This window comes from Linepithema humile, chromosome 5 (assembly GCF_040581485.1).
Source record: "Linepithema humile isolate Giens D197 chromosome 5, Lhum_UNIL_v1.0, whole genome shotgun sequence".
NCBI lineage: Eukaryota > Metazoa > Arthropoda > Insecta > Hymenoptera > Formicidae > Linepithema > Linepithema humile.
The window spans coordinates 22376248-22404143 of NC_090132.1; the positions used below are offsets into that span (position 1 = coordinate 22376248).

At 41.2% G+C, this 27896-nt stretch overlaps 2 protein-coding genes across 4 annotated transcripts; one reads left to right on the forward strand and one right to left on the reverse strand.

Moving 5' to 3' along the window:
- Window positions 1–25: 25 nt before the first annotated feature.
- Window positions 26–1341, forward strand: LOC105676095 (cysteine-rich PDZ-binding protein). 2 transcript variants are annotated; one of them, XM_012373702.2, is made up of 2 exons: window positions 26–325; window positions 421–1341. In XM_012373702.2, the coding sequence occupies exon 2, from the start codon at window positions 450–452 to the stop codon at window positions 750–752; it is 303 nt and encodes a 100-aa protein (XP_012229125.1). In that variant the 5' UTR covers window positions 26–325; window positions 421–449; the 3' UTR covers window positions 753–1341. The 2 variants fall into 2 exon arrangements, with proteins under 2 accessions (XP_012229125.1, XP_012229126.1); XM_012373703.2 differs by having other exon boundaries at window positions 27–325; window positions 424–1341.
- On the reverse strand, window positions 1207–27800 carry LOC105676074 (uncharacterized). 2 transcript variants are annotated; one of them, XM_012373670.2, is made up of 4 exons: window positions 26998–27800; window positions 9112–9356; window positions 7839–7989; window positions 1207–6991 (listed from the first exon to the last, which is right to left on the reverse strand). In XM_012373670.2, the coding sequence occupies exons 1-4, from the start codon at window positions 27140–27142 to the stop codon at window positions 3876–3878; spliced, it is 3657 nt and encodes a 1218-aa protein (XP_012229093.1). In that variant the 5' UTR covers window positions 27143–27800; the 3' UTR covers window positions 1207–3875. The 2 variants fall into 2 exon arrangements, with proteins under 2 accessions (XP_012229093.1, XP_067212298.1); XM_067356197.1 differs by lacking the exons at window positions 9112–9356; window positions 26998–27800 and adding an exon at window positions 8595–8999.
- Between the last annotated feature and the right edge of the window lie 96 nt (window positions 27801–27896).

Below are 27896 nucleotides of genomic sequence, written 5' to 3' on the forward strand. Positions count from 1 at the left end.
GCTATTAAACCAATAGAGACATTGGACAAAATAGTTGTCGACTAATCAAAAGTTATTATTGAGAAGTTGTTTAGAAGTATAAGCATTAGTATGTTGATAGTATTTAAAGCGAGTCGGGAAAAAATTATTACTAGAGATTATTGTTTTTCTAACCTCCTCAGTTGCAAATTCTTATCTTCTTGTGATTGTGTTTAAATTTGAAGACTTTTAATACCAGAAGGATTTAATATTGTGCTGAAAGAATTAACAACAATATATATGAATATATAAGTACTGAACAAATAAGAAAGAAATTTGACAAAAGATTGCAACACAGAAGTTCAAGGTATAATAACATAATTACGTCTTATTATATAAAAATAATAATTTTTAACTAATGATTTGACATATTCTTATTTTCATATAAATATTTGTTTCTAGCAGATTTTTTTTTAATAAAACACCTCAACATGGTTTGCGAGAAGTGCGAAAAGAAATTGGGCAAAGTCATTACTCCAGATCCTTGGAAAACAGGTGCAAGAAACACAGTGGAGAGTGGAGGGCGTAAGGTGGGAGAAAACAAGGCTCTTTCTGCAGGAAAAGCACGATTCAATCCATATACCACAAAATTTGAATGCTGCAGGATATGCAGGCAAAAAGTTCATCAAGTTGGATCTCATTACTGTCAATCTTGTGCATATAAGAAAGCCATATGTGCTATGTGTGGAAAGAAACTGATGAGTACAAAGAATTATAAACAGTCTGCTACTTAATTTTGAATAATTCTTACATATACGTTTAAGCGTAATAATATATCATGTAAGCACACATTATACATTTCAAAATATAAGTTTGATAAATATTTAAATTTCCAGATAAATTATCAAATAACATATAATAATAATCAGATGTAATAATATTTTGTAATTATTTACAACAAACAATATTGACGCACAAAATGTTATTTAATTTACTTGTTAAATCATTTTTTCATTAAATTATTTAGATGTATCCATGCGGGGTAGATTATATATTTAGTTTATTTGAATTGATATTTGAAAATTTAGTTATAAAAATAAATAAGGAGATATATTTTGACACAGTTGTATAAATGAAAGTTTCTTTTAAAAAACTAATATGATCATTCAGTTTATGTAAATGTATATATATGTAAATGAGTTTATAAATAAGATAATAATTAAGAAATATAAGCATAAAAATTTAAAATAATGTGTACATACGTATATATATATTTCACAAATATGTGTGGTTACATATCATATATATATTCATATATTCTTATAGTAATTTCCTTTGTGAGATATTTGTACAAGCAAGTATAATAAAGATTCTTATCATGAATGCAAGTGGTATATACAACAAGGCAATACCTAATACTATATAACCGCAATATTAATAACAATTCTTACAGTACAAACATTAATTTGTAAAATTAAGAGTTAGCTTGTTTGCTCTTGTCAATCTATATTTCCAGTCCTCTTTCACACAAAGTATATCTCATCTTTATTGAGACAATGTATATTTTTCTTTTACCAGCATATAATGTGAAATTATTTGGTATGAACTTTTATCAGTGTAATCAAATTTTAAAATTTATATTAAAATACAATAATGAACAAATATAATTATAATTTTTACGAAAGTATACTTATATCACATAAAAAAATATATTCTTCTAGTAGCGAAATTTATGTCTAAAAATATACATTTTTATTCGTTAAAAATTTATACATTCTTTACTAACACAATTATAGACAATTATGTATGTCACCAACACATTAATTCTGAAATAAATTATATTACAGTAAACATACATAGAAGGACTCAATGATTGACTTGCAGTTAACAATAACATTTTATAATACTCGTGTTCAATAATGTGATCCATCCATACGTGGGGAAACATTTACACAGCATATTGATTGCGGCAAATACGTGGAGTTCATAGTAATTTCAAATTTCTGTTGCTTTATCAAAAATACTAGGAAACAATAAAAAGAAACGAAACAATACTGTAAAAGCAACATTCTAATACACAATTGGAAACACGATCATATTTCTGCATATATCTTTGCAAAGTTAATATGTTTGAGCATCAGTGTAAAGCGAATAGCGTAATTATACATAAAACTTTTATTAACTACATTTATTCTTTGTGTATTTTCTACGGATAATATTCGTATAGTACGCGTGCAAAATTAGATATAAGTTTTACGAACTACAGTCGGATGTTAGTAAATTAATAAACAAATTCAATAATCCCAAATTTACAAATTACTTCACTTACATGCTAAATATACACGACGTGTTATTACACAGTGTATTATTTGATTACAGAACTTATTTGATTACAGATCTTAAGAACAAAAATAATTGCATTTCTTAATGGACGTATCGGTCTATCAAATACTTCTATTTAAGTAAAGCGAGATATTCAGACTGCATATAGTAAAATAATAAGTAATTGTATTCCTTCATCATTTCATGGAATAGCCAAAAATATTTATGAGTTAAAAATATAGCGCTGTATCTTTACTGCATATTTGGCGTTAAATGTGATCATCTCATTTTGAAGATAACCACATTTAGCATTAGATATACGATAAAAATACGGATAATTGAAAAATGACAGAAGAAAATACTGTAATCGTAGATATTGAATATGTGATGAACAAAGTTATTGTCAAGTTTCAAGTAAATTGCGTATTGTCTCCTTATAACATTTCAGTTAGGAAGTCCTGAAATGATTCTGTTAAATAACATTTTGATTTAAACTGAAAAAAATAAAAGTCTTCTTAATAAAAAATACATTACCTTTAAAATATGCTAAATTTCGTCTAGCAGACATGCTTAAAACACTGGCCTATATTTACATCTGATACAATTACAGAAAGGAATACATCCAGCAAACATTAACCAACAATGTAATAATTACGTACAAGACATGTTATATTGTAGTTGGGAAATTATAACATTGATGTTATGTTACTATTGATTAGTGTTTGCTGGGTATAATTTTCGGAATTGCAACTATTGCCCGATCATACGACGATCGATTGGATCGGACATACAAAACAAATCCGCAATCTTATATCCATTTATTTCTATACTTTAAGTAATCCTCTTCTATCATAATTATTCTTTATGGCACGTAGTTTCTTAGCACTTTATTGATCGTTTCGTATGTCTATGTGTGACGCGCATCTTTCCCTAATCTTTTACATTATTTTTGCTAGGACCAATTCCAGAATACAAGGATTGAGGTCAGAATGCATGAGTTCCTAAATGGATCTATCTCAGTAATATTATATGTATAAATATTTTATATATATATGTATACTCGATCTTGTATATGAAGCATGTAACATTTAAAAAATGCATTAACATACGTGACATAAAGTTAATCATATTTTCTCTTTTCCACTAATGTTCTCACTTGCCATTTAGTTTATTCAGGTCAAATTGAATTGAAAACGGGAAATAAAAACGGAATTATGTGCCAAACAATACAAAAAGGAAAGGAAGTTAATTGCCAAAAAAATATACGTTACATGCAAAAATATTACCTACCTGAAACAGATATTATCTCAAAAATATATTGATGCAACACTTAAACTTCTTTTCATTTGAAAATTTTAATTAAATCAGTTATTTTAGAAAGAACATCATTCCAATATATTGTTATTTTTCAAAGTACTCAACATTCATTAGCCTTAATCGTAATTCGTCTTCATAACATTGTATATTAAGAAATCTCATTTCCAGCCTTTTTTTTTTTTAATGTACTATCTTTTCGAAACTGAATGATAGATTATTGATTATTTCTGCTCGCATCCATGTTATCGCGTGTAACAAGGGAATCGAAGATCGATATTTTAATTCGTCTCCTCTCGAGACGACAATACGATGTTCGTTACGGGCTGCGGTTGACCAGAAGCAGGACTCCAGCGATTCTGCTCTTTATCGGCCATAAAGATCCAATGCTCGAACTTTTTGTTCTCCGACTGCTTGATCTCTGATGGGTTTGCGTCCAGGATCTGCGCGCCTTTGCCCGTCGTGGACTTGTACTCGGACACGTAAACGACTTGCTTGTCCGTCCGATCTTCTTTCGGGCTCTTAGCGATGTCCGATCGCCTCGGCGGTACCGGCGGCTTCTTGCCGGACGTCGGTTTGCCGTTCGACGTTACTTTGATCTCGTGCTGCACCGGCTTTCGTGGCTCGCCGTTGCTCTCGATCGTCAGCTCATCGTTTTCGCTGCCGACCTCGCGAATACCACCCTCCTTGTTGGACGACACCTTGATCTCCGTGATGTAAGTCATCTTCTGGGTAGCGTTCGGCATGGGCGTGTTGGGCAACGGTGGACGGCTCTCTGAGTCCTGTGAATTGTTGTAGTCCATCGATTCCCGGACCAGACCGCTGTCCTCACTATTTTCGCCGCTCGACACGCTGACGCTGCTAATGTTGTGACGATCCTCTTTTGGCGAGCATGGACTCTTGCGGCTGTTGGCCGTCACGCCGAACTCGTATTCGTCCTCCTCCTCGTCGTCCTCGTCGTGTCCGGAGACGTTGATGACGCGTCTGGCAAAGTGCATATCGGCGTACGAGGAGTCGGTCGGCGACTTAGGCTTGCTCGGCGAGTACCTATCGTGCGGTTGATCCGTCCCTCGCTGCTCGAATTTCGTCCGGTGCGCGAGGAACGTCGAGAAGCTGCCGCCGTTCTTTCTCTCCGCATTTTCTTCTCCAAGATCCTGGGATTTGTTGTATCTATCCGGCTCCGACTTGGACGCGTGAATTCGCAGATGCGTCGGCGTGGACGTCCGCTCCGTTTCTCTCTCGTTCGTCGTTTTGCTGTCTTCGGACAAGGATCGCGCGGTCGCGCGATGCGTGTGCGTCGACCTATCGACGTGCTTCCCGTGTTCACATTCGGCGCTATGTCGGTTGCATTTGTCGTCGCAGTAGCGACAACCTCTGTCTATTGTCACCTTCGAGATGGGTTCCTCCACGACCGGCTGCCGGCCGACATACAGCGATGCATCGTTAACGGGCGCTTTTTCTTCCTTCCATTCCTCCAACTGCGTCAGATTGACCTTCGTCGTCGGTTCTGCGGACGTCGGCGACGCGTTGGCGTGCAACTCGAAGTAGCGCAACGCGCGACTAAAGTCCTCCGATTTCTCCGGTGCGAGATTCTCCGCATCACTTCCGTTTTCTTTCTCGTGCTTACTTTCCTCGGAGGAGCGTTTCTTGTCAGCCAGCTGGAAGTTGAGCTCCACTTCCTCTGGGGTTGGGCTCTTCACCACCTGGCCATCGTTCACGATTCTAGCTAGAGAATTGTCCTCGTCCGGATTGAACATCCGTTCGGTGTGAATAAACTCCTGAGTCAGTCGCTTGCTCAACGGCAGATTGTACAACTCGATACTAATGGTATCGTGATCCGAGTCATCATCGGGTTTCTTCTTCTCGGATGTATCATCCACTACCGTCGCTACGGTAACTTCATCCTTCAGCTTAATTTCCACCGCGGACTTGGATCGCTCGAGGGTGCCATTGCTCTTCTTTCTCGTACGCGCCTTGCCGCGCGCCTTTCCGTCCGCCTCGGCAGCAGCCTCGCTCCAAATCACATCTTCCAGAGTACCCCACTCGTTCGATTTCTTCAACTTCCGTCGGTCGAACGTGTCGATCTGATCGAGCTTCGTGAGGTCCTCCGTGGATTCGTTAATGTCCTCAGGCGGCAACGGCGCCTTGCGCTTCTTCGCGCCGCTCTCGGCGCTCATGTCGAGGCTCTGCGCTCGCTCCAGCGTTGTCGCGGTCTTGTTTTCGTACTTAGACAGATCACCCAGGCTGGCCGCCTTCCTGTACATGTCGTCCTCGTCCTCGTTGTCGTCATTTGCCTCCGGCACCGGCGTGCGGTGAATCGTGATGTCCGCCGGGTTCAGCTCGATCGTCGTAAAGCTATTCTGCATCTCGCTATCGGTGTCCGACTCGGAATTCCGTCTCTTCACCATCGATTGACTCTCCAGACGTTGCCTGCGGGCGTCCGCGGCGGCGTCCGTGTTCTCACGCGTCTTATTCACGTAATCGCACAGTGATTCCGTGTAGTCGGCGATGCTGTCGATGGTATCGATGGCGTCCCTCTTCGCCGGCGATGCGGCGGTCTCGTTGCTGCTCTTCGGCGGTGCCGGCGCCTTCCGCTTGTTCTTCTGCGGACTCTTGGCGCCTTCCGACTCCGACGAGCTGATTTTCTGCGCATCCTTCAGCGGCTCCGAACTACTCTTCCTGTTTCTACGAGCCGCCATGGCTGCGTTGTGCACTTCCGTCGGCATCTCTGACGGTATATTGAGCCCACCATCGGCGCTCTTGCCGCCTTTATCCGGCGTGTCGATGCTGCGCACATCGGCGATTCTCGAGTCCGAGCGTTGCTGAAGACGCTCACTACTGAGCTTTCTATCGTCGCCCGCAGCCTCTCCTGACGTTGTGGATTGTCTGTTCGTCAGCTTCTCCGCGTCCATCTTGCGCGAGTGCCTTCTCTCCAGGTTCGTGTTATGCTCGTTCTGATTCTCGATGCGATGCACGGTGCCGTCCAGTGCCGGCAGCACTTTGATGCCGAATTTATGATGATTGTTCTTCGTCTCCTCGTGATGCCTTTCGAGGCTCTGCCCGCTTCCCGGCGTTGATTTCGCGGACTTGACGGTCGAGTTCATCGGCGAATAGTTGGAGCTTACGGACTCATTCGGGTCGGCTATGAAGAGCCGCTTTGCAACGCTCGTGTGAGCTTTCGACATCTCCGGAATCGACTGGCTCCTGTAGAGCGGATGGCAGATCCTCATCGGACTCGGGCCGACGCTCTTCTTCAGCAACGTCGTCGGCTTTGAGCCGCTGCCGCCGTTCTCCACCTCCAGCTCCACGTCGTACGGCGAGGCGTAGCTCAGAATCGTCAGCGCGTCCTCGTACACCATGTTGCGGAAGCTGATTTTCACGCTGAAGATGCGATCGCCTGCAATGAGAAAAGGAATGAGCCGAGTTGCTTGGTAAAAGCCGCGCGAAAAGAAAGCCAAACGCATCGAACAAAATATAAATTCTACGTGGAATTCTCAAATCGCTGGAAAAAATAAAAATCCAAGTCTCTATTACTCGCAACATCGCGCGTGAATAGAAAATTAATTGTGCAATTGGATGATACGCGCGTAATTGCGCGGATAAAGGTTGTCTCTTTCAGGCGTAAATTATGCTTTCAGCTCGCGCGATTGAAATTTGTTAAGCCGCTGCCTTTTGCCAAACTGGGCCATCGATATTATTGCAGTTGCGGCGTTTCGCGCACTCCACTTACGCCGGCAAATGCACTTAATGAAGACTTAATGCTGCATCTTAATCGTCTCACGACACGCATTATCAAATGCTTGAACGCGGCGGTAACAGTGCTTTCACTGCGAAATGTAGGTATGTGGGTGATTCTCAGATCCGCGGACGGTTCTCGTCGGGAGACACATTCACGTTAATTGAGGCATTGAATTATAATTCGTCCGCTTAATCATAGCGATGCAATCGCTGTTTCTCGGCAGAAATTGTGTTACGTTTCAATCTTGATGCAGCGAGCGAGGAGAAAATTCCCGCTTCGCCGTCGTGTACAATGACAACAAGATTGAGTGTGAAAATCGATTCGCGAGAGAAGATTGGTGATAAATAAAAAAAAATGAAGAAAATTTTGAAAATTTCTGAAAAAAAAAGATGAAAGCTTATCGCGAATGAATCGCAATCTCTGACAATGAAGTAAAATTGTATAATCCATTGATCGCGCACGAATAGCCGTGAATTGCAGAAGCGATTCAACCGACAATACTCACCAGGGTGTATCCGTCCGGACTCGGATGCGGGGCCGCGGTGCAGCAGGTCCTTGACGAAGATGCCCTCCCTCATGTTACCGCACACGTTAAAGCCGAGACCGGTGAAGTCACGGCTACGCAGACTGACCACGCTGACCCGGGTGGCCTTGGGCTGCACAACAAAACGGCCGGGGCCGATTGTTACACGGGTGATGAAAATACTTGCTCCGCGGGAGCCGCGTTATTGCGTGTGGGTCGTGCACGCTGTACGTGCGTGGATTCGCATCGGCGCGCTGTTAAATTGCGATCCGGTATCGTCGGTGCGACGATCAATGAACGGGAACCTCGCCGATGACAAGCTAATAAGCCGGAGACAAGTGGACGCGCACGAGCGGAAGATACAATACGTCATATTCTTACGAGAGACGAGTCATTGACGATATCATTACGCGCGGCTGCGTCATGTGTGCGCGGTATTTGATTAATGTAGAAATCGCAAGTAACGAGACTCCGCAACGACGAAGATACGCGAGATTATTTGATTAATCCTTAATTCCTTAATTTTCCCTCGCTTTATTTCTCGATTTATTTCGCGAAAATAAATATTTGAATGGACTCGATTTAAAGATTTATGTGAGAGCGATTAATAATTCAGATGGATGTAAAGACGGAGAATGTGATTTTGTATTATCATCTATTTGCAAACTTGTTAAGAGTTCTGTTTACCGGAAAAAGCACTTTAAGCTTAGATCATAGAGAATTATAAATATTACATACCGCCTGCATTCATCCTGCAATTATCACGTAGTTGGTATCGCGTGACTAAACAAGACTGTTGTTATCCGTGTTCGACATTTCTTTAACTTTAACCGAGGTATTTATTGCCCACCTGACGCAACAGCTTGTCTCAGTCCAGCAGGAACAATGCCGATTAAAGATAACAGTACGGCAAGATGTCACTCTATCATGCAGTATATGTGTATTTGCGCAGAATATACAGCCGTGTTTCCTCAACGACCGAAAGGTCAATTAAATGTAAGCTGCATTTAGAAAATGTATGGATCTACTGAAATTTATTACCATGCGGAAACAAAATTTTAGTTATCAATTTAAATTTTATTAAATAACCGGAATGCGCTTGTTTTTGGTGAATAAAAGAAAATTGCAAAAAAAAATATTTTCAATAATTCACAACGAATGTGACAAATCTTTTGCCAGCTTCGTATTATAATTCATCATTTATCAAACGAAGCAGCACTATCTAATAAGAAACGAGTAATTAAATGCTACTCACTCCGACGCAGGAGTCGTCGAGGGTACGGCGTTTATCGCTGCGGATAGCCGACCCGAGACCCAAGGATGTCCAAGGCGTGGACCATCGTGTAGAATCCTTCGCAGGCGTGTCCCCGGGTACAGTCGACGACGATCTCTCTGTGACGCGACTAATAGCGGCAGGCGTGGCATCCTTGAAGCAAGGATTGTCAAAGGCGTACGCGTCTTCGACAATCTCGGGATCCGTCATCAGCACTAAGTGCTTACCTGCGGAAATAAATATATCATTAATGAATTGCAGCTCGTACAGTGGTGTGAATCGATATTTCTGAAACACTTCCGGCATATTTCTATTTTCAAAAAGTCAATTTTTTTCTTTCATGCATAATGCAATGGACATTCGGCAAACAATTTTAGTATTGCGAAATGAAAAATCGCGGTTATCGCTCGTTGCATAAGCTTCGCATCGCCGCATCCTGCGAACTTCGCTCATCGTAACTTCGCGGGGTGTTCCGGCTTCATCGCGGCACATGAATGGAATCGTAATCGCGCGACATGACTCATTTCACGTTAGTTATAGACCGCTTGGACGCGCATCTCCGATCGCGCGCGTTCGCGCCCGTATACGGCGTAGCCGCGTATCGACAGGAAGGAAACGCATTCTTCGAAACCGCCCATGTCCCGCTATATATCCGACATTCATCCACGACCTAACCGTATCCAGGCATACATCAGCATCGGATGGTTGCGCGCAGTGTGCGAGCCGGTATTTTTTTTTACGCGCGAGTAATGTCTAATCTCTCCAAAAGGTGTCATTCGAATTTTTCGGAGGAACACTCCTTCGGTGTAATAACATGCGACATGCGCGACATGGTGTTTTGGGAGAGAAGAAACCAAAAAAAAAAAATGCAAATCGTGAACATCCAATCATTGGAGATCCAACGATCATGCACGATTATTTATCGCAAACTTTATCGCGCGCTGTACACCTCGAGTATGCAAACCGAACGGCTCTTTTTTTCTTTTCTCTTCCATTCGCGCGACAACAACGTGCAAGGATCTGTCCCGGATTTTTCCCGGCGATAGGCGCGGCATTCCTCAAGCCGTCCAGTCGCAACATTCGCGCACCTACGCATTTATTTATTTATCGACGCCCGTGTGTCGTCGCGCGCACACGCACAGGTCGCGTATGCATACGCGATTAGTCGGCAATTCCCTTTTTCCTCTCTCCTCCTCCGCCTGTCGTGCATTACGTAATGCACAATGAGGCGACTAATCGTGCCCAGTATGCACAATCGAGGCGACGCCTCAATTTCGAAGGTTGTGTTCGCAAATCGACGAAACGAACGAAATTAAAAATGAGGGAAACGAAATTTATGACGGCGTGTCGACGTATTTCTCGCCGGTTAAATCGTGCCGAGTTCAATGAAATATTTAGGATCGTGCATGTACGTCGTCGACCGCGCTGGCCACGTTTTCTCGATGCAGATGCGCGCCTAGGGGCATCGATATGCCTACCGTAAAACGACGCGCATACTTTCGCATCGCAAGCGCGCGCGATACCGCGAAACAACTCGATTTGCTTGCATAGAATTTTTCAGGAGGATCAAACACGCATAATTCTATGCGTAACATTAATCGAACAACGATATTTTGATGTAAGTTTTCCCCCCCACTTTAGTTTTAGCGCTTCTCTTCTTCTCCATTCATCGGAAAATCACTAACAGGAAAAGAAAAATAATAAATTCAACATTAGAAGACAGAAATACTTTGAATAAAATTAGAAATGTTAATCTTTCATTTTATTTTAGCTTCTTACTTGTGTTCGTATGCGTAATTAATGAAATTAATAATTAAACGAGTAATGAAAACTTTTCATTCTGTTTTATATTTTTTTATTCTGCACTCTCAATGCACACGGTAACCTCGAATATATAATGTTTGACATGTTATGTAGCTCATTGAGTGCCCGCTATATGCAATTCAGCAATGTGTCAGCATACCAAACAAACATTTTATTTTCCATATTCATGGCTTGAATGACTGAATCCCGCTATTAATATCACAAGTGGCTGGCATAATTTTCAAGTTAACTGAATTTAAGGAAAAACAAGACAGACGCATAGAACCTAGAATATAAATGACACTCTAATCTTTATAAAAATTTACCCAAAAAATATAATATTTATATTGTAAAACTAGCATACGAAGAGAAGTTGATTCAGAAAGGGATCTCTTCGGGGTTTTTGCATTATATCAGTACCTTGCATCGGCAGAATTAATTTAATAGAAAAAGGCATATGACTGCATCTTGAACCAGCTGTTTCAAAAACGGGTTCATCCTCTTTCAAACCCAGCGTAATGACGATTTCTATACTAACAAGTAAGATCGTTATACTAACAAGTGAGCTTGTAAGATCAACGTTTGATCGGCAAAAGGCGTACGACAAAATACGTACGGCTGTAATAACGGGGTTACGCGCCGCATTGTTTTGCGGCGTGCATAAAATGCGCTCATAGCAATACGACACGGCGCGGAGGATATAAACGTCCATAAAGGCTGTCGCAGCGACTATTTTCTCTCCGTCTCTCTCTCTCTTTCCCGGCGCGGGTCCGAGATTTCTTATCGGAACGTCATCGCCCACCACGCTGGAACGCTACGCCTTTGCGCAGGACGCCAATGGGCGCATACCATGAGCGCCAAGGTGAGCTGGCTCGCTCTCTCTTACCCTGCGCCTTCCTCTCTTCGTTTTCCTCCGTTTCGTTCTCCTTTTCTTCTTCTTCTTCTTCTTCTTCCCTCGCCGCGAGCTTCGGGTTGCGATCCACGCACTCCACCATTACCACGCACATCCCGACCGTGTTGCTCTTATCGAGATCCGACTGATCTGCTTCTCGTCTCGTCTCCGGGAGCCCCTCTCGGCGGGACGCCGGCATGATCGACTCTCATGGGTGACTCTTCTTTTCGGGAGGAAAATATATCTCCGACCATTGCGTGATAAGGCTTAATCAACTCCCGGCGTTTGCACAACGTGAAAACGCACTACAACGATACCACCCCTCGCTTCGACTCTAATGAGTTTTCTAATCACGTATATAGAGCGACGCAAAACAAGAGACATTCGTCCACGTTGCTTGCAGTTGCTCGCGAACCTCGTGGAGCGTATAAACCAGCTTATTTCAGAGCGAAAATAGGTATGTGAATATCGACAAGAAGCTCTCCCTCTCAATTAAGCAATTACTCTGTTCAATGATTTAATATCGGATGAAATCTAATGAAAAAAATATTTTCAGCACAATTTTGATATTAAAAGGATGGATGTGATTTCATTTTTAATTTAATAAAATTTTAAGTGGCTAATTTTTCAGATTATCGTTCCCGGATTAATTTATCGCACGGCGATACGAACTTACTTGATTACTTTAAAACGTATCGCATGAGATCCTTGGCGAAGATGCCATTGTTCCGCGTGGATCTTCCCAGCGATTAAAACCCGCTTTGCTTATGTGTAAATATCTAATGCGCCAGTTTCGTGACGCGCCGTCGTTTACGGATACCAGCGACGAGGTCGACCGTCGCGAAGATAATGGTCTTTTGCGAAAGGCGACCCGGTACATCCGCAGGTGGAAAGGATCGCCGTGCGTATCCCGGCTAAACGCGTCCTTCACGTTTTCGGATTCGGCAACAAATTTTGCCAACTCGTGTTGCAAAACGACAAATCCTGGCAGACAATTAATACCAGCGATTCTAATTATAATTTATTTTTAGAGTATACTGTAATTTTTTAGAGTGAAAAATATATAATGCAATTCTACAGTGCGAATACAACTTTAATCTAAATTTGAAAAATATTTGATGTAACGAGTGTGTTAGACTTTTTCTGTAAAAGTTTGCTTCTTGAACTAAATAGGAAAAGATGCACGATAAAACCTTAAGAGACCCAATTTGCGCTGATCGATTAGTGTTAAACAGCGATATAGCCATTTACGTTGATTGCAGATTTCGTAAGAGCATGCGTGTAGCGAGGTTTATTTTTAAATTAAAATTATCTATATGGATATTGACAATGAGTCATTTAGGGCGTCCTAGATTCCGTAGAATCATGCGTTTCTTTATCCATGAAACATCGCGTTCTCAAGTAAATTGCGCTGTTACTTTTCGTAAATAAATACTCAATCCGTAATATTGCAATTATACAACGTAACATCTCGAGAAACGTTTGTGAAATCATTTCGCGTCGGCATGAATCACGCGAGCTGCGATTTTTCGGAAACACGTCCTTGCCACTGCAAAATAGTACAAATCTCCGTTGAGCTGCGTTAAGAATTAAATCAGACATCTAGAATAGAATGTTTTTTCTAAGATTTAGTTTGGAAAAAAGTAGTCTTAAAGATTGAAAAATTAATTTTCTCTCTCTTTTTCTCTCTCTCTTCTGAAACTATTTAAAATTTTAGAAAAAAATCGACGTCGGGTTTCGCAGGGAACAAACTATGCGTTCACTTTCGGCCAATTATGGGAAAATTCTCCACAGAAATTCATAAAGTACACGGGATTTGATTTGATAAAAGAAAGTTACCGGTGCCCGGAGGCGGGAACATCCGGTGCGGATATAGCGAAAACTCTCTTGTTAGCCTTGCGCAACCTTCCGTGAATTGCGAGAAGAAACTCGAGCGGCGCGCCCAGAGCAGCACGTGCAAGCAATTCTTTCCACACTTCAGCGATCTGGTATTTAGGTGCGGACCTGCCGCATCGCATCACGGCCGGTTCGCCATTTTCTCAAGGTCACGTCGCATCGGCCACCATCGGAGGTCACCTGCGACGCGGCGCAGAAGAAGGAGATGCGTCGTAAAAATCATTCCGCACATGAGAATCTTTACGTCATTTTACAGATAAAATTACTATATTACTGAAAGTAAAATCTGCTTTAAAATCTGTTTTAAAAATTTATTTCTGGTCATAATTTTAAAGTAAAACTCGTAAAATAAAATAAAGAACTTTACGTAATAAGGTAAAAGCTGTATTAGCTAATTTTTATGTATTTGCAAGGGAAAAAACAGTTAGTGCAAAATTTTGGTAAATTAAAGTTTTCACAGTTTTGCCGTCTCAAATTTCTAGTTTTCTTCTGTCTCATTCTTTTGTCAGTCTTTTCTTCTAAAAATTAGTAAAAGACAGAAAAAAATTGATAAAAGTTTATTTAAAAATTCTTTATTTTCAAATATACCATCTCATCAAGTGCTTATTATTATAATTATTTCAATCTTCTAATCAATGTCCGTTAAATAAAATTGAGCGAATTAGTCGCGAATCGAACTCTCTGATTCAATCATCATTCTTAAAGGTTGTTCAGTTGGAGTTGCACCGTATGATAGCTTATAAATGCCAATACATAATATTGTCTATTCATCATTGATCACTGAGACTTGATCTTTTGCCTTATTCGATCTGTTCTTCGGACTAAACGCAATAATACATGTGTCATTCTGACAGAATCAGACATCGAAAAGGAGTCGCGCGATCCAAGTATCTTACATCAAAAAGTTCGTAGTTGTACATATAATTTATAATTAATTGATTATAATCTAGAAATGTATTCGCGAAAAAGAAAATTTATGCAAAAGTTTTTCCGATGCAACTCGATCCGTTTCTAGCGATTTTGCAACTTCCAAATTATATGTTTTGTATAAATGATAATTTTATTCCAAGTAAAAACCGCTTATAAATTATTCCGTGTACGGAAAAGATTACATGCGTTTATTGCAATCGATTTAAATATGTAAACGTTCCAGCGTACCAGTCTCACTACAGTATTCTGAAATCGACTCGATGATTTACTATTATCGATAATGATTATAGCGGTATCGATCGACGATTAAACGGATCCAAAGGCAACGCCTTAGAATCGATTTCACCGTGGCGACTTTGTTCATATAGGATAAATAAAGATAATGAGAGTCGGTCATGGAACGTATAATCAATGCCACGCGTGGTAGTCTATTACGTATTGTATATATACATTTCATAGATTCTGAGCTTCGTAAATGGTCGATGTTATTAACCGGACTCTTATCCTGTTCGGATTGCCGTCGCCTTACTGTGATAATGGCCGCATTACTACTGATAATGCTCGTATTAAGACTCGTCTCGCGTACTTTAAAAACTTATTATCCCTTAAAATAGCTCCATCGTTATGAATATAAAAGCCAATTTCTAATACTCTTCAAGCAATTCAAGCGTCATTATTATTGAATTATTATCAGAATAAAATAAGATAAGAAAGAAGATGAAAAATACGACATAGAAATATGTGAAAATTATTTCTATACAAGAAAGGAAGAATACAATAAGGTCATCGCGAAAGAGTTAAAGTGGACGACGATAGTAACAAGTCATGATTCGATTACGGTTCGCGTGGAGACCGGGATAAGCTCGGTCTCACCGTTACTAGACGCGGTGCATTCGATAATGCACCGGTTCGCCCGCTACATGCATACGCTATCCCGCGCATTGTGCTCGGGGAGCTCGGATTCCTGAAGACAGCGGGGGAAAGGAGCAGCTATGCGAGGCAGGTATCTCTCGGTAAGGATTAGAGGAAGGAGCACCGGCGGCTCGCGCGGACGAGAAGAAGGGAGGATCGGCGGTGCGTAGGGTAGGGGAATGACAACAGCCGTGATTATGCAGAAATGCGAGGCGTGGCGTTCGTATAAAAAAGGCGCCTTAAGTGAAGTCTATATTCGTGCCGCGGCTGCGTGCCGACTGAAACACACGCGTTCCCGCGGGACCGAGTTGAAATATTTTTCGCTCCTCGGCGGAGGAGCATCCGCCGCCTGAGGCATCTGTCAGTCTGGCGGTGTCAATGATCGAAGGGCGGAGCGCAGCGTGAGGAAAAAAAATTCAATACTCGACGCTCCGACGTGTACACGCACTCATTTCTTCACTTCCACCTGATTTTCGTTAAAGACAAGAATTTCGCGAATTGAGATGAGAATAAAACGATGAAAAATAAACCGCCGAATGATAATAAGACAACTCGATTTACGAATGGAGATGATGAAAACTCGGGAGTTTTTATTCAGCGCCTAATATAATGTTGTCGGAGAACATGCTTGGTTATTTTAAACAGATTTATCACTATTTCATTATCCGATGTTATCAGCGCGCGAGAGGTATCGGTTTACAATAGTATCAGTATATAAAATAGTTCTCTTATCTATCTTGCGCTTAGTCACGTATTAATAATTGTTCTTTCGATTTATTCTATCTCACACACATATTTCATCTCTTACACTGTATGTCCTCTTAATGAATATGTCCTCTTAATTAATTTTCTTAACTTGTTCATGGAGTTTTACGATGATAAGACAATTGGGCCGTCAGATTGGAAATATAACGCCCGGCTATGGCCCTATCTCTCGCTCGAGAGCCTATTGTCGTGCATCGTAGTCACATGGCCGTCACCGTCGGGCTTACAACGAACGCGCGATAACACATCATTATCATCACGTTATTTACACCGCAGCGTGCACGCGTTTGCGGTGAGGTGTACAAACACATTGCTTCCAAGTGTCGTCGATGCTTTGCATTACGATTGGAATGCGCGCGGAATCCACGGTATTGAGAAAATATCCAATCAATGACACTTGCATTACTCTTTCGGACAAACAACTCCCGCACTCCCGTCGCACATTTAGCATCAAGTTAATCAAACTATTCGGATGTAAAATTAATCTCCAGAATATCAGCCACTTTTCACTGCATCAGCTATTATGCATTGCTATTGCTTTATTTATTGTACGCGAAGAAATGTGTTAGTTTCATCAAATTTTGAGAGCGTCGAAACTTGGAGAAATTGTATCAACAAAAGTTGCAACAATTTCCCTCGCGCTTAAAACATGGCTACGCACGACTATGTGTCCTCGTTAACTTTATAACTAAGATAGCATATTAATCTCCGGTATCACATGGTATCACGAGAATGGGAGATAGTCATTTTAAGTGCGATGTATTATAATACCTTCCGTTCGCTAAACGCAATCGCGCTGCCGCACGTTGCACGTAGAAAATCAAATTACACGGGAACGCGCACGCGTGCAAGGATGCGTGACTCGTAAATCACGCTTCGATATGGAGAAGCGCCGTGCGGAAAAGTAGGAGACTTTCATAAATAAAGCTATCAACCCACGTCGGCCACGTCAAATCGAACCGGGCAGCACCGGTAAAATCTGGGATTGCTTTGCATTATATAATTTCACGGAGTTGCGCGCGTAGGACGTCGTCGTAAGATCAACGAAAGATAAAAACCAAGTAACTCCAGCCTCGTTCTTTCATATACGTTATAATCCGTTCCGAGCAAGTCCCGAGATGTACGCGAGAAGAAATAAGTGGGATCAGTTGAACGAGTAGCGGCAGAAGCGTGGCGCCGGTTTATTAGCGCGTTAATATTCTTCTAGAATGTAGCACGCGATTGAATCACTCTAGGTGTGTCCAAGTAAGAAAAATCAACGTTTTGTGATTTGAATGGAAACGCTGTACACGTTGAATAACGTTCGATAACCAAAACATTCCGAAAATGCGCTAAATTCCCAATATTATTCCTCTTGTTAACAGATTCTTATTATAAATCAATAATGTAATAAATTTGCAATTGCCTAGTGCGATGAAAGAGAGGGAAGAAGGATGGCAGAGCATATTGTGATATACAATAATGTCTTCTGCTATTGAATTTCAAACAGTTATTCCTTCCGTCGATCGGGCCGAAGAACAAATAGGCTTCATAATGCAAGCATGTTTCCGCACCTTTGTGTACAATTTTAGATTTCACCGATAGGTAAATGTGGGTATGTTAAATAGAACGCGTTTATCATTATTATGTAAGAAGTGCGTGTCAAGTGACAGTAGGTTGTCAGCCGCCAGTTTTATCTTTTACTGCATCGTCTACAATTAGTAGCCTTCGTATTGCCCCACTTTAAGACGCGAACTAGCAACTCATATACACACCACTTATTTGTAATTGCAGACTCCGAAAGACTTCCCCGTGCTTTTATTCTACTTTCTCAAATTTCAACGCAAAGTTAATCACGCGCGTCGCGCGCAATTTTTCCTTTCTATTTCATTATTCGAATCAGGACCGTCATGCAAATCTTGGATCCGACTGGTACGATCTTCCAATTAGTTGGCTAGCTCTCGCTATTAATTAAATACACAACGGATTATTCCTTAAATTATTTAAATTTAATTACCAGACGGCGCGGTACGCGAATAAATTTTGTTTCGCGATGATTTTATCTCTGACGACGGTCTAGAAATTACAGCTAGAAACAATTTATATGCTGAAGAAAGAAAAGACCGCGATAGGCGAAAAGTTGGACAAAGTACCGTTTTGTAGATAAAACTAAAGTAAACCGATTACGCTCTCTCCGCGTCATTTTCGCATTGGAAAAACGTCGCGATTGCGAAAATCCACGGGACACTCGATGCAAGACGGGCTGAACGTGTTCGCCAAACTCCGTTCTGTCGAGTCGCGGAACCCGTTTCGCCGATATCCCGCTCATACCGGATGGATAAAGAGCCTGTGCGGTCCCGCATTCTCTGCCCGGATTCCGTGAGTTCGCCCCGCTTACCTCCGCCATGTGGTTCAATGGAATCGCGCGTATATAATGCAATTTCGCACCGGCCGCTTGCACGCATTACCTTAACGATGCAGTTCTACTGTGCTCGTTCTCTCCGCATAGATCTCGCTACGGCTCTACAATAGGATAGACATTGCGTTGGAAAGTGGCCGAAAGTCTAGCATGCGCGTGATTTTGAGAGTAGAAGAAATGTTCAGTGCAACAACAATGATGTTGTTTTTCTGAAAATTTGAGAAAAACAATCTCGAGACTGAGAGAAATTTAATTAAAAATTTATTAATGCGAATTGATTTAAATTTATTGTTTTAGATTCTGTAAAAGTTGCTAAAACCGCAATTTTCAAACGTTAATAATGTATAAAACTATTATCTTGTACAAAATGTTACAAACCCCAGGCACTCGATCTAGATTTTCTAATCAATTTTACTGCTGCTTTATTTTGAGTAATTTCTAGTAATTGGTTTGTAAAAACGTGTTACAATTTCGCAAGAAACGTTTGATAACTTGTGGCGATACGTGCCGAGCCTTGTGTGATCTCGTCCCGAAAGCGTGTCAATGTCGATGTATTCCACTTTATCTCGAACAGGAAGGCGTTATTACCGCCTCTAATCGAAACTTTGCCGCTCCAGTTGAGACGCTCGGATGGGCGCGTTTCTACGCCTAATGAAAGCGAAAATTCCATCGTGCGCGCCCGGCCTAGCGCGCTTTTTCGTTTGTGCGTCCCACAATGCTCGGCGTTTGTGAATGAAGATGGGACAATGCACGCGTTTCCGTGTGTGTACGATCTGATTACGAGCGCAATATATCGTGATTCATGGAACCGCGTCACTTCGCGTTTCGTATGCGGTCGTTTTAAATGGAATAATTCCGTCATTACAAAGGACGTCCTCCCGAAGAGTGCGTACACTGATGAAAAGACGCCGAAGCGGTTTGTACCCATAAATTCCTATGAATGTACGTCTGGTTCTTTTACAAAGCAAGAGTTCGTAAACTCTTTCCTCCAATTTGCAAAATTATTTTCTATAAAAAAAAAACCAACAGAAAAAAGTTGCAAGAATAATGCTGCAGAAAATGCGACATTCGCATTTTAATTCTTGTAGCTTTTTTCGGTTCGTTACGTCACACTATTAATTACTATATATTATTTATATACATATATTTCTATAAGAATCAAAAAACAAATTCTAGTAAAATTAGAAATTTCATCAATCGTGTTTTTATTAGCGCTTGCTTATCTTTGCAGGATTGTAACGCGAGTCGTCTGTAACTCCCATTTTCCTCATCGGTAATTTGTGAGTTTTCTTATTGATAATTCTAATTAATATACTAATATTGATCTAATTATATCAAGTAAAACTTAGCCTCAAACGATCACGGTTGGCGTACGCGAGGAAAATGTGCTTCTTTAACTGCGTCTTGTCGCGGTCTTTATCGTGCGTTTATCGCGCCGATGTGGGTAATTCGCGAATGAGCTATTAATCCATTTCCCCGACACGTCGAGATTTCTTGAGCGCGTTAACGTTACGAGCGAATGCTAGGTGTGGGAAACTCGCGAAGCCGATTCTCATACGAGATGTCCCAGATTCCAGTGCAATTCGCGGCGTCCTTTTACTCCGGCCGACGAATTTCGCGGACGCATCCCCTCGTCACCGATGATCGCACGCTTTCTCTTCCACCGCTTTGATGTCCCCTATCGAAAACGGAAGGCAGATTGCAAATTTTTATGCACTGCGATATTGTTCCCGCAAGTTAGCGGTACGTGATGTAAAAAAAAATCACGCTCTCGGGACGGTGATTCAACTTCCATCGACGAAGACCACCGTGCATTGTCGCGACATATAAGGTCTCGATTTCTTCAGCCGTAAGGTCGCGATTAATCGTCACGATTGGAACAATGTCTCACATTTTTTTTTTTTACTGTCACACACCGCTGCCCACATCGCCCCACTGCTGTAACACCTGTTGTTATGCCTCGCGCAATATTCTAATGCGTCTATCGCCACTTTTACGACACACTTTTGCACGACCGATTCGACCTTACGTTCCAATATAGCAACAGATTTTAGAACGATCAATCTTCTCAATGAGACTCAATGCACGCGCATTCAAAGTGGAGGTCTTATTAGGATATTTGAGGAAATACGTAACCGTTGTATAAAATTGCGGAAAAACCGAGCAACGACACTAACATGACGCTGCTCATCACGCAAACCTAGCCCTATTTCTTACAACATAGAAGCATTCTTTGAAATTACTAAAGTGTTACCGCATCACATAATTGGATGAGAAAAACACGTGAATATGTGTATGAAAGTGTAAATAGCGCGGCTAACAAGTGCTGAAATTGTTAAAAAGTGAATTTTTGTTTGAAGAAAATTGAAATTGTGAGACCCTCGTGGCACATTTTAATATTTCGATATAAATTTATATAAAATATTTTAGTCTCGAAGTGAAAGCAAGATAAACTGCTAAAGATTAAAAAAGTCAGTAGCCAAAAAAGATGTCAAGTGCAAAAACTCAGCCGTTTCAAAATAATTGTGTCAAATTGTTTTATTTTCTGAGTTTTTAAATAAAATGTATAAAAGTTTATTAAATTTTAAAATATTTTTTATATAATTTTATTTATTGACACAATTATTTTGAAACGGCTGAGTTTTTGCACTTGACGTCTTTTTTGGCTGCTGATTTTATTAATCTTTAGCAGTTTATCTTGCTTTCACTTCAAGATTGTAATTGGCTCCATAATTTTTGATTATTTTAACACGTTTCTCTATAGGAAACGCTCTTTACATCAGCTGTCTCACAACATCCGAGAGGATCGATACGTTCCTCGACACGATGGTAAACAGAGGATAGTCATTACGTATAAACTAAACGATGCGACGAGCAGGTAGCGGCCAATGTAATGTATTTCGTTCGCGCTCGTTGCGTAGTAGCATATACTGAGTTTATACGTTTTATAAGCAACGGCCTTCGTTTCTAAAAATTATCGTTTTTTTTATCTAGTTGTGCGCAGCAACTTTGAATAATTTAAGATAAAAAAATTCCCGTTTAGATCCAATTGCGAGTTTAAAAAAAATTTATTTCAAACTGAGTGAAGAGAATTTATGATTGCGGAAACACCGATCGGATTCTAAAACACTCTGTACATCCTCAATTAAGATAAAACTATGCAAAAGTAGAATAATTGAATGCAAAACAAAATAACTCGTGCCTCACGTTGACAGCGTGAATAGCACTTGCGATTTGAAAAATTGCAGTTACATAAAGCGAAACAACAACCAAGTTTCGCTGCTTTTGTTCTCCCAGACAACGTATTCTAAATTTCTCTATTTAAAGTGGAATTTATGCGCGGGATTGTTCTTTCGCAATAGGACTTTACGATACGATAGGCGGCTAAAGCATATACATACACATATCGGAGCGTCGTCCGGATCATGCGATCCGATTCCCGCGACACCGCGTCGGAATGGCTTCGTGAAAGTAATTTATTACCGCGGGAGAACCGGCCGGTTACACGCGCGACCACTACGAACGCTGAAATCGCGCGTATTCCTGTGAGACACGCGTGTGCATGCGGAGATTACGCTCGAGAGGAATAAAGGCCGCATCACGCTGGCAACAATCGCGATCGATTGGCAAAAATGATGAAAACGTATGGAATAAAAGTCGAAGATAACGAACGGAGAATTAATCCTCTCAAAACATTCGTCACATCGGACATATATATTATATATTTTTTTTTATTTCTGGTAATGTGTATATTGCATAATACGTTATATGTATGCGTCTAGACTCGTAAAAGATACTCGTTGTTGTTTAAATTTATGAAATTAAAATTTTATCCCGTTTTAAACATTTCAATCGGTTTGCCTAGAATCGATTGTGCTTTGAAGAAATTCGTACTTCTGAAAAGGAAGAATAAGTTCACGGAACACATTTGCTTCAATCACGCATGGCGTCTTCGTCGTTCCGATGAAGAATTAAGAGCATCTTGTTTAAGCATCTCCGGAGTATGATACAGTCTTAAGTCGCGATTCGACGCGCGCCGTACATGCGCAAGCCATTTGTAAGCACCCATATGGGTACGCGATACGGTATGCGTATGCATGCCTGCGTATGGTGGGTATCAGATACAACGACCCGAGTAGGAGCCCCGAAGAGAGCCGTGCACACACTTTCTAAAGACCTTCGCGCCGGTTTTGCGAGCCTGTGTCTATCGGCGGTCCACGAATACCTAACCGTGCGCGCGCGCGCACGCGCGCTTGTATCGCGTGCTGTCCAATGCGTACAATGCTACCCATTAATGGGTGCCCCTGAGATCGGCCTTTCTCGACCTACAGCCGGATGGACCGGGATGATCCGCGTTTTCGCTCGAAAACCGGTATAAGACGGTCGCGCCGCTCGGCCGATCGGCTTTTTAAGCTAAACCGCCCGAAGGTAGAAGCTGACGTGCCGGCGACCAGCGGCGGATACCAAGTTCGTGTATCGTGAATTAAAACCCCGATTGAAAACCTCGGTGTTGAAAAGGTGAAGCGCGATTTAGCGTGTAACACGTTATTTGCGTTTCTCGTCTTTTAATTATGTCTTGCATACAAATCAGATGAAACTTTTCGTCCGATTCGATTAAACGAACGCTGTTATTTCGAGAGGTGAGGTCTGTTTAGAATCCGCCGGCGTCGTCAATCTGTGGTCATTAATTATTCATAAAAAAAAAAAACTGTTCGCGGAACTCCCGCGCTTTCGTGATCGTCGAGATCGCGAGGAAAATACCGTTCGGGGAAGACCGCGCGCCGCAGGATCGAAACGCGGACTACGGCATAACTCGGGTCATTTCGACATTTCGCATAATCGCCGCGTAGGAAACGATTTTCTCTCCGGAGCGGAGCGCCCGCGGTTAAAAGACACGGCCTTCGAGCCGCGTCGCGTCGAGAGGATCGGAGACGGGCCTCGAGATGGGCCTTGTTTTCACGACGATGTGACGCCTGCTGCCCTGGCAACGTGTGCGCGGTGACATTTACAACTTGCACTGCAGTGTGAATTACTTACTCGGACTTATTCGCGTCGCGGTGCAACTGTCGCTCTCGTGACGCGTCGTCGAGGTGATTTCGCGTTATGGATGAGTTATTGCGTCGGGGATTGCACAAGAAGCGGTATAGCATTAAGCCGGGGAAAGTGGAAAAAGGGACTCCTCTATTACATTCCTGCGTAACTCAACGACTTTTCTGACAAATGTCGGAGAATACAAATACCAGTGGAGAATAAAAATTTATATAATAAGAGAAAAATAGAATTATTAATATAATAACGTAGATGTATGCAAAATATATAAATTATGTTGATATAGTTTCTAAGTTGCATAAAAATAAAATTTAAAAAACTCAATAACAGAATACTTCTTTCTCGCAATAAACATTAATCGTCGTAATTTGCGCCTGCAATAAATTAATTCTCCAATGAATAAAATTGTGTGTGTGTATGTAAACGTCAAAGTTCGACTCTAATTGTGATAGGCTCGTTTGTAAACTTACAAAATTGATTTGAAGCAAAAAAGAGCATACAATTTCTAACAGCGCGATAAGTATAGGCTTTAAGAGATCGCTAGTATTATTTAAACGATAAGTTACAATGCGCGAGAAGGATTAGAGGCCGTATTGAAGCGCGCCGCAGGCTCTTATCCGATAATAGAACGCGCGTTTCACCACTCGAGTGGACAAATCCATCACTTATCAATAGAATCACTGATTGAAATAGCCTACATTAGTGTCCCCCAGCTTAATTTCGTCTGAAAAACTTTTAGACCTAGATACAAAATCGCGGATAACATTTTTTTCAGCCAGAAAATGATGGAAAAATAATTTTGCGCAAAAAGATCGTTAAGAGATTAGAAGTGAATAAAAATATGTTGTACAGAGTACAGACTTCAAAGTTTAAGTACGATTGATCCATTTGCTAATTTTCAAAGTCCACATCGTCAAGATATCTCAAGTATTTACTATTGCGACGCCAAAAAAAAAAACAATTTCTATTAACGAGATATTCGGCGGGAACAGATATCAAAGGTTCGCGTCGCGTCGAAGATGAGGACAGGTAGGAAAGGTTACACGTGTTGCTTCCGCGTTTCTCCTTAGCTACGTAAATCCTGTCGTGATTCGCGAACACTCACGATGTGTGATACACCGTTCCTACGAAGGAATTCGCTGGGGAACTAACGTTTTACACGCGCCGGACGCTGTTACCGCCGCTATTACAATGGCAAAGGTATTTCCTCTCTAAGAGTATGCACTTTATTCTCCTCTGCCTCTGCCGAGACTGTTAACTCTAACAGTCTTTAGTCTCGCAGAAATAATATATTCCTCAAGAAGTAAGTTGTGTAGATTTCACGCCACCAGGTGTCAAACAAATACGAATAAAATTAATATAAATTAAAATTGAGAATGAGAGTTTTTTATTTTCTTCAATATAACACGCGAAGATTCTAAAGAGATTCTGGAGAAATTCCGAGTGCAAATCTTGATATGTAGTTAGCGAAAACGACACGTAATAGCCTTAAACGAAAGTGAGTTTGACGAAATAGCTCGAATTGATATTCGTGTACATACATGTGTAACATTGGAATTTCGCCTGCGATCAAACATTGTGACAGATACCGGTATTCGCCGCGGCACTCGCAACGTGTTAAATTACTTTCACCGACCAAATCGTACGTGCGTGGCCGCGACTATGCAAAAATCCTGATAAAAAATGCGACCGATTGTCACGAACCGCTGCGAGAACGCGTTCCTGATGAGATACGGTGACCCCGTCGAAATCTTTATTTCGATAATTAAAATTAAAGAGCCAGATTGTGTTCGTACAACAAAGAAATTATATCATTTTGTCTGCCCTCCTTGAAGTTTAGTGCATTTTAAAATCATTATTAAGTAATTATTAATTATTCGTACAAGTTTCACCCTCTAAACATTAAATATTCTATTCAAATTGTTATAAAAAATTGTGGATTGCAAATTCGGATGTTAAAAAAGATTATTTTATCTTCTGTAAAGAAGAATTTTTCAATTAATTCTATAAATCAGAATTTCTCAAAAACACTTTTCTGTGAATACAAAATGTTCTGCTCCGACAGTTCTACTGAAAATTTCATTTTCCATTAAGGAAATTACATTGAAATGATCAGTTGAAACGATCGCTTAAATTGCTCGATGAAAGTACAATTTGCATCGCGAGACTCGTTGTACCACTAATTCATATGGAAAGTGTCAAGACATGTAAAATTACTTTCAATTCCTTTTCCAGCACCACAGGTGTCAGATTTTTCATGCCAAAACATTTCAACCCTCAATTAAATATTACATTTACGCGGAACACTACAATTTTATTATAAATATTTTGTTTCAATTAAGTAAACAACATGTCAAATTCATAATTTGCAGAATAAAAAAAATAATATATAAAGTGAAAGAATAAACAAAGATCTTTAAAAATGATATCAATAAACGCTCGAATTGATATTCATCGAAGTGTGAAGAGTGTTCACTGCTATTTCTATTTCTCGTCTGACTGACGTCGGCTTATTGTTTTGCAACGAACTTGATATCTCTTTTATTTTTCAATTTTTTTCTATATCTATTCCTCGAATCGGAAAAAGCAGAAATAAAAATCGGGCATTTTACTTCTGTCGGTTCAAATTATGTTCAACGGAGAAGCGAATGATGTGACGTATGTATATAGTTATTTCTATTCCTAGCAGTTTGTCATTTCAAGTTTCAAGTGACGCAATAAGAATTACACCGATGTGCACATCGTGTTTAAATATTCATGTATCATGATCGTTTTTAAAAAACCTGCAATTATATTTTTATTGATATGCATGAATACGTAAACATCATGTGTGCTTGCTCCTCTCGTTACTCCAGATTAGTGCAATTTCACATGCGGAGGTTTGTGTCATCTTGTATACATAATATATAATACTGTGCACTCATTGTTATCATTGAGAAATAAAAGATAGAAGAAGATCATGCACGAATTACGAAGAATTTGCTACGTGAATTCAAAGCAATTTTGAACATAGTTCTTTCTACACTTTCTGAATGAAGAAGAATATCTTTGGCATTTATTCCAAGTATAAAAGACGAAGATATTTACAGATTTTCAAGGTTTTGAACTGGGGAATTTGCATGAATTTACGGTCGTATACCTGCAAAAAATTTACCGGAACGAGACTCTCCTTGGTGTTAAGGAAGTGATTTGTGTCTCGGAATATTAATTGAACGAAACTCACCCTTATGTCTGCGCCACTGCCTGTAGAGAAACCCGGCGACGGCGAGCAGAAGGATCGTCGTCAGAAAGGTCCCGATCACGGCTCCGGCTATGCTGCCCGCCCCGAAGCAGGTATCCTGCGCTGTTGCTGCTGCTACGTCCTCCATGGCTCGCTCGCGCTCAGGTCCGCCTCTCGCGCATATTCTCGCACGGCTTCAACCGGTCGCGGCGTTCTTGCTCGCCGCGACTTGCCTCTGCGACTCGCTCTCGCTCCTTCTCTCTTTCTCTCACTCTCTGTTGCTTCCTTCGCCGTGTCGTTAATTTGGTCGCATAGTTTCGCGTGTGTGGACCGATCCGCCCGGACGAAGCGACGAAGCGACTCGATGCACTTGCTGCCAGTTCCACTGTATACTCCACTGTACTTTTCTTCCTCGCTTCTGTTTCTTCTCTCCTCCTTCTTGTATCAATTGTTCACCGGGCACAAACTTGAAAATACGTTGAGAATCGATCTCTGTTATGATCTTGCAATCGTTTCACCGCCGTTTCGCGTCGTTTTCAAAGCAAGGCATTCGCGCGCGCGCGCAATGTTTCCTCGTTACATGAAGTGCATTGCGATGGTAAAAGCAGTGTGACATCGGCCAACTTCTCGTGTTACTGCGACAAGAAACGGACGCGAGACATTGGATTGTCATTGGACTCTCCAAAACACACAATTTCCTCAACACGTTTACTCGCGCGCGACTATCGCAAAAAACCCAAACACTACCCGCCGCACCGTCGTGCGACGTACTGACGAAGCGGAGTAAAACAGGTAGGCGAGCAACAGGTGCTTCTGACTACAGCGACATGGGCTGGAGAGGGTGGGAGAGATTGTTGATACTTCACGTGACCAGGGCCGAATCTACGCACTAGTCTGAAATG